This window comes from Mugil cephalus, chromosome 11, assembly GCF_022458985.1.
Source record: "Mugil cephalus isolate CIBA_MC_2020 chromosome 11, CIBA_Mcephalus_1.1, whole genome shotgun sequence".
Lineage (NCBI taxonomy): Eukaryota > Metazoa > Chordata > Actinopteri > Mugiliformes > Mugilidae > Mugil > Mugil cephalus.
In genome coordinates, this window is record NC_061780.1 from 12,228,280 (window position 1) to 12,237,565 (window position 9,286).

The following is a 9,286-nucleotide window of genomic DNA, read 5'->3' on the forward strand; positions in this document are numbered from 1 at the left end:
CAACACACGTCTCTGCCTTTAAGAGCAATCCTGCCGACAACGCCAAGTGTGGCGGAGCGGTAGGGCTAATAAATTGTACTTAGTTATTTTACACTGAAATCAGTATACTTGTTGCCAGACAACGCCACCTCAGGTACTCACCCTAAGGACATTACTATTACCAGATCTTCGGTTTTACACAATACAGGTCCGTTGCTCGACAAGCAAGAGACGTGGCCCATGAAATTAGTCACAATAATATTTTATTAATACAAAGGATCCAAACAAAAGAAAATGCAAAAACAAAAGTTGATCGAGGGCTTCGGCCTAAAAGTAGCTTGGGCAAGCGAAAGGAGGGGGTCCCCAAAGTAAAAGTTCCCCCAGACACACGTGAAAAGAGCACACCCGTGAACGACCCACATCCCTGGAAACGGCACAGCAGACAGGAGGATCTCCTACGATCACCCACACCACTACAGGCCGTCAGCCCCTGAAACAAAAAGAAAAGCACCAAATATAATCAGCAAATATACAAAGTTAAAATATCACCAGATAAAATGATAAAACTGCTAATACAAATCAAATCGCCAGCATCAATTGAACACAATCGGAATTGAATGAAAAACGAAATCCGAAAGTGTGAACCAGATAAAAAGGGGTCACGAAACCCTCACTAAAAAAAGAACGGACGCTGGCAGCCGAGAACGGGCTGCTACGAGCCGCGGCGAAGGCGAACGACCCAACCACAGGTGGGACCTTCTAGGGACCTTCACTCCACCCATATCCACCTCTAAATGGGGACAAGATGAGATCAGCTTAGATGCCTCCAAGCCACTTGAAACAGCTTGTGAGCCAGTAGTGGCCCCATCCGAACTGTGGCTCTGCAATTCAGTGGGCACTAGTTTTCCGACCTGGAAGCAGAACGGGCCTGTCTACTGGAATTTAATGGCGGTGACTGGGCATATGAATGGGGCGGTGCGCGCACTCCATCACAATCCCTTGCAAAATGGCCAGGTTGATTACAACGTCTGCATATTACATGGCCAAAACGAGATGGACGCCCAGACTGAGGAAAATTACGCAGTTGTGCAATGCTCTCTGTAAGCCGGTTAAGCTGCTCTTGTTGCCGCTGCAACATCTCCCTCATGTCAGCCATCTCGGATACGGGATGAGAGGGGGCAGGACTACCTGCACCACCTTGAACACGGTACTGGATACCGAACACAGAGGGGACCGAGTGACTGCGGCCTCTAACACCACCTGGTAAACCTTAGCGTTCCCACCTAAGTGCTTCTGCACGGACATCAAGCAGGGTGGAGGTAGGCTGTCTACGCACAAGCTGCTTTAACTCCCGACGCAGGGAACCATCCAAAACATGCTCCACAAACTGGTCCCTCAACAACGCTTCAGCATTGGGCATGCCAGTGGGCGCCTGCTGTCTTACCCTTTCCATGAGGCACAGCAATGCGAGGGAGAACTCCTGAAGAGTCTCCCCCTCCTGCTGCCTCCGAGAGAAGAAGGCCTCCTGCAGTGCGACATAAGACTCGGCACACCCATATAGCTCCTGCAAGACGGTGAGTATTTGGCCAGGATCCTCTCTCACAACACTGGACCGATATTTCAATTCATCTCTAGCTTCACCCTCTAAGTGGTCAAACAGGAAAAATGCTTGGTCAGACCGGGACAAATGCCGAGCCCTCATACAGGCCTGGACCTCCTCCACCCATTCACTCAAACCTATGCCCATGTTACCCCGGAAGGTGGGACACTTTCTATCACGGGGTACAAACACCAGTCTCTCTGCCACAGGGGCACCGGAAGTGGAAGGGGCCATAAAGGACACGGAGGAGGTTGATGGTAATGAACTAGGGCCAGCACGTCCCTGTCTCAGGCGCTCATTTTCTGCTTGTAGCTGTGCGACTAACTCTCTGAGGTCCTGTTCTTCCCCCATGACTACAGCAAAATTACAATGGGAAGAGCACTTATCTACACTAGCACCATATAAATTGAACCTATAGTCAGGAAGCAATCTCACCAAACCTCCATGAACTCCAATGAAGACCACTGCTGCTTTGTCCTTTAGTTTGCTTCAATGTGCCTGCGAGAGAAAAAAATAAATAAAGTAATCAGAGCATCTACAAAAAAAAAAAAAGACCAACCAGCAACACACGTCTCTGCCTTTAAGAGCAATCCTGCCGACAACGCCAAGTGTGGCGGAGCGGTAGGGCTAATAAATTGTACTTAGTTATTTTACACTGAAATCAGTATACTTGTTGCCAGACAACGCCACCTCAGGTACTCACCCTAAGGACATTACTATTACCAGATCTTCGGTTTTACACAATACAGGTCCGTTGCTCGACAAGCAAGAGACGTGGCCCATGAAATTAGTCACAATAATATTTTATTAATACAAAGGATCCAAACAAAAGAAAATGCAAAAACAAAAGTTGATCGAGGGCTTCGGCCTAAAAGTAGCTTGGGCAAGCGAAAGGAGGGGGTCCCCAAAGTAAAAGTTCCCCCAGACACACGTGAAAAGAGCACACCCGTGAACGACCCACATCCCTGGAAACGGCACAGCAGACAGGAGGATCTCCTACGATCACCCACACCACTACAGGCCGTCAGCCCCTGAAACAAAAAGAAAAGCACCAAATATAATCAGCAAATATACAAAGTTAAAATATCACCAGATAAAATGATAAAACTGCTAATACAAATCAAATCGCCAGCATCAATTGAACACAATCAGAATTGAATGAAAAACGAAATCCGAAAGTGTGAACCAGATAAAAAGGGGTCACGAAACCCTCACTAAAAAAAGAACGGACGCTGGCAGCCGAGAACGGGCTGCTACGAGCCGCGGCGAAGGCGAACGACCCAACCACAGGTGGGCGACCAGCGCAATAGGACGGACGGCAGCAAAGCACCGCAGCACGCCGGAGCCAGCCAAACCCGAAGCGGGAAACAGCTACACGGACGGACAGGAACTTGAAGCAGGACAAAGCAGCAGAGGTCATGCAGACGGAAGGGAGCCAATGGAGGTGATGGACTTGATCCTACTTAAACAAAAAGGAAATTAAATACCCGATCGCTCCCCCCACAGGACAGGTTAGACTCAGAAAGAATGAACTACATACCTTATGGTACAGCACCTGTTCATGCAACCAGTGAGACGAGGCAAGAGCAGCGAGCCGCTACCAGCATTTACCTGTGACCACACTACATTAAACTACTGATAACGAGAGATCCAGCACAACGAGAGAGGATACGCACCAGACAAGGAGACCACATGGAGCCAGAATCCACCCACAGCCCCTTTGTCACAGCACAAGAAATAGTTAAGGCTCCCGCAAATACAAAACTGGCAAAAACGTACGCGGCCCCCGGAGTTACCTGTTGCAGCCACACAGGACGTCCCGGAAATTATGCCAGCGGGAGACAGAGGGAGGAGGCGTAGGAGGGGCCGCTCTTTTATCCACGACCCCATCATAATTGGCTCCTGGCCACGCCCAGCCGCATAATTATATGCTGCTACATAAGCAATGCTTAAAAAGTCAGTTATATATATATATATATATGACAGATGTAAATAAAGAGTCTGAATCATCTGTGAAATACTCAATTCACTTCTATTTATGTAAAGTTTATGTGAATTCATTTACAAGAACATTTAACATGTAGTCAATCAACAAAAACAAAATCAGCAAAGTAAAACTGAAATTTCATCTTAAGTCCAGTGTTTCAGCTCTAGCATGATGGTTTGTGCTTCATCCACACATGTTTGTCACATTTGTCACGTTAGATTTATGAGGTTCATTATATCTACTTTTTAAGACATGCTTTCTTATCTTCAGTCATAAATATTTTTAGATGTGTTGTTACTTGCTTTACAGTTCTGTCTCCAGTAAAACTTTTATGTCTGAAGATAAGAAAACGTAATACAAAGTCCACACATTAATTTTTTTTTTTTATTTATTATGTTATTGTTATATTGTTATGGATTACCGACATCACAGATTTAAAAAAAAAAAAAACTTCCACGAGTTTTATTCCTGAGTGTATTAAAGTGATTTGTTTTATTGATATATTAAAGAAAAGAAAATAACTCAACACAAAACATGTTGATCATCACTACAGCAAAACTGCCATGATTAAAATATTAAAAATAAATGTTCAAAAATAATATTCAATATTTCTGTCTGTAAACACTGTTCTACTTTATTTCAACATTTCATTAATGTGGCGGCTTTAAAACAACAGAAACTGTCCTATAAGTCCAGATTCTCTTGTCCTTCCTTTAGTGATACAAATGACAGTCTCCACTTTCAGACTCACTTTTCTCCATCCCAGTTACAGGCTGCAGAGTGAAACCTGCAAAAACAACAACAAAGAAGAGGAGAAGGGAAATGTGGGTGAAGATGACAAGATTCAGAGGTCTCCACTAGTGTCTCACAGAAGTGTGTAGTTAATGTGTATGTTTTTTAATTAGTGCTTATAAACACAGATACAATCACTAACACTGAAGCAGTCTATGTAACCCTCTGCTACACTGATACACAAACATTACTTTACTATACTAAGATCATATTGTCCATATGACTCGTTTTGCTATTATTTCCCAAAGACATGCAGACAAGACTTTATTTCTAGCTTTTCTGTTTCAGTCTACATACAGCCTCACCAACTCATGGTTGAGACTCTTAAACAGGGAGGAGAAAAACATCAAAGCATGCTATGTCCTCTGTGCTTAACTTCCTGTTAAGCTCAATAATTTTATTGCACAGTATAAAGTTAAGATAACTGAGATGAAGGTCAATAACTTAATAAATGTAGAAGTTCTCTCCTCTGGAGTGTGGAGACTGAACAATAAGTGAATGATGTTCAGATGGATTTTAGAGAAGAGCAACAGGACTGAGAAAGTGTGTTTTGGGATTCATTTTTGATACCACTCAGCCCCATTTATTGGCATTTCCACATAGAAAGACACATACACTTTACATAAAAAACATACATAGTTGAAACACTTAATAAAAGACACGCATCCAAAAACAGCAACAGACTGCAGGGCCTATTTTATATTGTTCAGAGCGGTTATACCAGAGAGAAGAAAAGATTTCTTGCCAGTCAGCAGTACTTTATAGCGCCTGTCTGATGGCAGTAACATGAAGGTGTGGAGGAGTGGGTGTGAGGGGTCTTCAGTGATCAGAGTGGCTTTCATCATCACTGAGTTGCTGTACAGTTCAGACAGGGGGGTTTGGAGTGAACCAGTTATTTTTCTGGCCTGATTAATAATGTGTGAGAATTTTTTTTATGTCTGATAGTGAGAGAGTTGCACACAGTAAAATCAGCAAACCCAAATGAACACTGTAAGAGTTAATCTTAACATTTTTAAAGTGTGTATATGGGTCCACACCTCAGAGTTAATTTAACACTTTTTCGAGTGTTGGTACCTTTACACTAAGTTAGTGTAAATTTGACTTTCAGCTCTTCTTAAAATCCATCTCTTTTCCTTGGCCTTTGACACCTTGTAAGACATTGATTTTATTTGATTCTCATTTTATTTATTTTTTTCTTATCTTATTACATATCTGTTTTTTACTGATGTTTTATGTCTTTTAATTTATCTTGTATTTATCTTTGGTACCTTGTGGTTGTTTAAAAGTGCTTTATAAATAAACTTGGATTGGTTTGGATTGGAAAATCAGTGTGTGGTGGACCTGAAGATCAGAGAGGTGGTGTAACAGGGTGCCAGTATGTACAGCATTAAAAGCAGAAGAAAAATCCTTCAAATCATTTATTTCACAAGAACCACAAAAATCACAAGAGCTCAACGCAAACTAAAACATAATCACAACACCCATACATTTCATATAACTATACTGAATGGTATTAAATAAAACAAAAACATATTGTCATGGACGGCTGGTATAAATGGGCTAAGCCCTCCCGAGCTAACTTACAACAGATTGTTTTAAGTTTTTGTGAAACCATGGACAGCAACAGCACCAAAAACTCAAAAGTTAGACTTTTAAAAACGACTTGGAAAAGACGTCATTTGGACAGCTCTTTGCGCAGTGGGTAGTTTCTTGTTTTCATCTCAGTGCAATAAAACATAGTTAACAACCAGACAGTCACAAAGGCTACACTTTGTTTATTTAAAAGGCTGGAAATGCATGCTCTTAGTGTTGGGTCTTCCGCCTATATTGCACCAAATGGAGCAATAAAATTAGTGATTCAGGAGAGTGATCCATTCAGTGGATGAACTACTGATTCACGCTGCGTCACCGACTCACGAATTGCAGTGAACTGGTTTACCTAGCAACCCCCTCACATTGCAGTGGTATGATCCACTCCTCTCCTTTACTCCTCCCTCCACCACCAAGCGTGCACCATTTAGGTCTGGCTGACCATCTCTTGTAAGTTATCAAACAAAAATCTATTTACCACTCACTCTATCTTTTTATGTTGTTGTTATTGTTCAGTAGGACTTTGCTTGGCATTGACATTTTTAAGTTTATAAAAGTATACTCTAAGTATAAGGTCATTTTAAATTTATAAAACTACACTTTCAAGTAAAAAAAGAAATGGGCCCCATACTTTGTTAAATATATCTTCCCTCCCAGCCACTCTACGGGTGACCTGCTCATAGTTTAGTACCTCAATTCATTCTTATAAGTGGACAAGTTGACAAGTTTCCAGTGGCGTAAGATTATCCTGCACCCTATTATAATCACTAGACAACCCTGCCTAGGAGAAAACATCAGTGAGAAAGACTTCTGCGTTCTCACTACATTTCTGTCAAAGCGAATGATGTTGAATCCATCCAGCTGAAAGTCCGTCATCCTCAGACAGCCATGCTGCTGTCAAACAGAAGAGGCTGGTTTGTCAGTAATCCAGATGAATGACTGCACTGGTAGTGAAAAGAGTTCATTTACGTGCCATAAGATGTGTGCACACACTAGTGAGAAATATAAATGTCTCATTGCTTTTTGAGATAAATACTGATGTGTCTACATTTGTATTTAATTCAGCAAGTTAATCACTCATCCCATGTATTTATCCTACTGTACTTCTACCACGTGTGTGGAATCAGCAATCAGACATTTGAGCTGTTAAATCATTGGGGCCTTGTCATGAGTAAAAGGGTAATAATGATCCATACTGTATAGGGTTTAATTATTGTAAATATCCACAATAGTTATATGATAAAATGTCAGAAAACTCAGTGTTTTTAGATTAGATTTTATTTTGTTTGACACTGGAACCCAGAACAAAAACTGTAAGTGAATATAATTGTTTTTTTTTTTTTTTTGTTTTTTTAACTTTATTTTATTCTTTTAATCACAATCATATGTAAAACAGTTGCTATTTTTCCTGTTGGTTACTAAACTTTCTACTTGTCACATATCACTTAAGGTCATGTGTGAGGCAGTAAGTGCTACGAGTCTACACAGTGATATGAAGCAAATCTGGGCAGTGATTCTTCTTTCTCCATCAGCTCAGAACCAAAGAGATCAGTGGTGCCACCAGCAGCATGAGGCCAGCACTTGTACTGGAACTTGCATTAGGAGTTGTAGTTGGAGTAGTAGCTGTAGTAGTAGTTGGAGTAGTAGTTGTACCAGTAGTTGTACTAGTAGTTGGAGTACTTGTACTGCTGCCGCTGTTGCAGTAGTCTTCCTGACAGCAGTTCACTTCTACAGCAGTGGTTTCTGTCACTGATGCAGTTTGCATGTAGCGGCACTCTGCCTCAGAGGCGCAGCCCTTCAAAGTCATGATATAGCCAGGCAAATAGTCTGAGAGAAAGAAAGTTGTGTCAATGGGTGAAATTTTCTCACTAGAGTCACTAAACATTTCTCTAGTATCTGCATCAAAGTGAACTTTGAAGCCTCAAAAGCCTCAAAGTTTTATCACTAGAATCACTAAACTCTTCTTATTCTACATATATAAGATGATTTTTAATACAGAAGTCATGTTACTTGTTAATAAGATGCAGCGGTCCTCATTCCCCAGGCAGTTTAGAGTTGTGTTGCACCCTTGTTTATCACAAGTGGAGCACTTTCTGCCACTTGGAACAGGTGGGGTGATCTCTGTGACATAAAATATATATTATTTAAAACAAATCATAATAATTTCATCATTCAACTAAGCATGATATACAGTATATATACAAAAGTAAAATATTATATAATTGATTTTTCTTCGTACCTGGGACAGGTTGGGTGTTGCAGAGGTCGGTGTTACAACATTTACTGGCAATTACGCCTCTGTCGAATCCATAGCTGAGTGAGAGCTCTCCACACTCCTTAGGCAAAGCACATGATCTTATAGTGTCATTCCGATCTTCTGAACCATCTGCAATGAAACAGTAGTCATTGTAAACTGGGCCAGTGTCAAGGAGAAATAAGAAGAAGTACAGAACACCATACTTGTATAATGCACGTATCTTTGTACAGCACACAGATACTTCTCTGAAGGGCATTGTGCTGTTTTAGTGCAGTTTCCATCCGGTCCTGAATAGCAGTCATAACATCTCAGGGTACTGGCTGATGAAACAAAAATGGTGACATAAAGAAGAGTTAAATGTACTTCCCTTGTCTTCAAAGCTGAACACACCTGTTATAAAAATATAAGTAATACTAAAAAGTGACTTATATATACATTTTATATATAGATGCAAATAAAAAGAGGCTGAATCATCTGTGCACAAGATACAGAGATTTAAGAAGATCAGCAGTAAATACTAAAGGAAAATTACAGTATTTATTTTATTAAACATCAAAAACTTAAAAACAAACGAACAAACAAAACTTACCTTCAGGGAGAAGCACAATCCCAAGGACCAGAATGAGGAGATACATGTTGTGATGGTGAGGAACAAGTGAGTTTTAGTTTCATCTCTTAAAGGTATAAATAGTTCTCATGATAAGGGGCTGGCTTCACCCTTCAAACCACACCTCCATTATTTACTGATAGTGACAACACCTGTCAATGAACAATGAACGTGTTATGAAAACTGAATCAATTCTCTTTTGGAAATTTTTGTTCAATGCAGAAATTCATAAACACACAATTCTCTTCTGCTTTATTCCTTATGTGAATTCACTTATGTGAACATTTGACACGTAGTCAGTCACTAATTAAAATTTCAGCAAAGTAAAATTTGACAGTATTGTTTGGAACCACGTCATTTAAAAATGATTAAAAATCTCCACTGCTGAATTAGAAAATCAACTAATAACATCTTAAGTCCTACATCTCATGGTTACACTCTTGTTGAGGCTCTTTGTCAAAATCTGGGGGGAAA

At 40.8% G+C, this 9,286-nt stretch overlaps 1 protein-coding gene and 1 long non-coding RNA gene across 3 annotated transcripts; both read right to left on the reverse strand.

The window, feature by feature from the left end:
* Positions 1-337: 337 nt before the first annotated feature.
* Positions 338-3,357, reverse strand: LOC125016539. Of its 2 annotated transcripts, none has more exons than XR_007113698.1 (4): positions 3,120-3,357; positions 2,526-2,610; positions 2,015-2,077; positions 338-469 (listed from the first exon to the last, which is right to left on the reverse strand). It is a non-coding gene; the product is annotated as an uncharacterized LOC125016539 (long non-coding RNA). The 2 variants fall into 2 exon arrangements; XR_007113699.1 differs by having other exon boundaries at positions 2,511-2,610.
* Positions 3,358-7,350: 3,993 nt separating this feature from the next.
* On the reverse strand, positions 7,351-8,953 carry LOC125016631 (urokinase plasminogen activator surface receptor-like). The gene is made up of 5 exons (XM_047599239.1): positions 8,795-8,953; positions 8,409-8,525; positions 8,188-8,334; positions 7,959-8,069; positions 7,351-7,775 (listed from the first exon to the last, which is right to left on the reverse strand). The coding sequence occupies exons 1-5, from the start codon at positions 8,838-8,840 to the stop codon at positions 7,477-7,479; spliced, it is 720 nt and encodes a 239-aa protein (XP_047455195.1). The 5' UTR covers positions 8,841-8,953; the 3' UTR covers positions 7,351-7,476.
* Between the last annotated feature and the right edge of the window lie 333 nt (positions 8,954-9,286).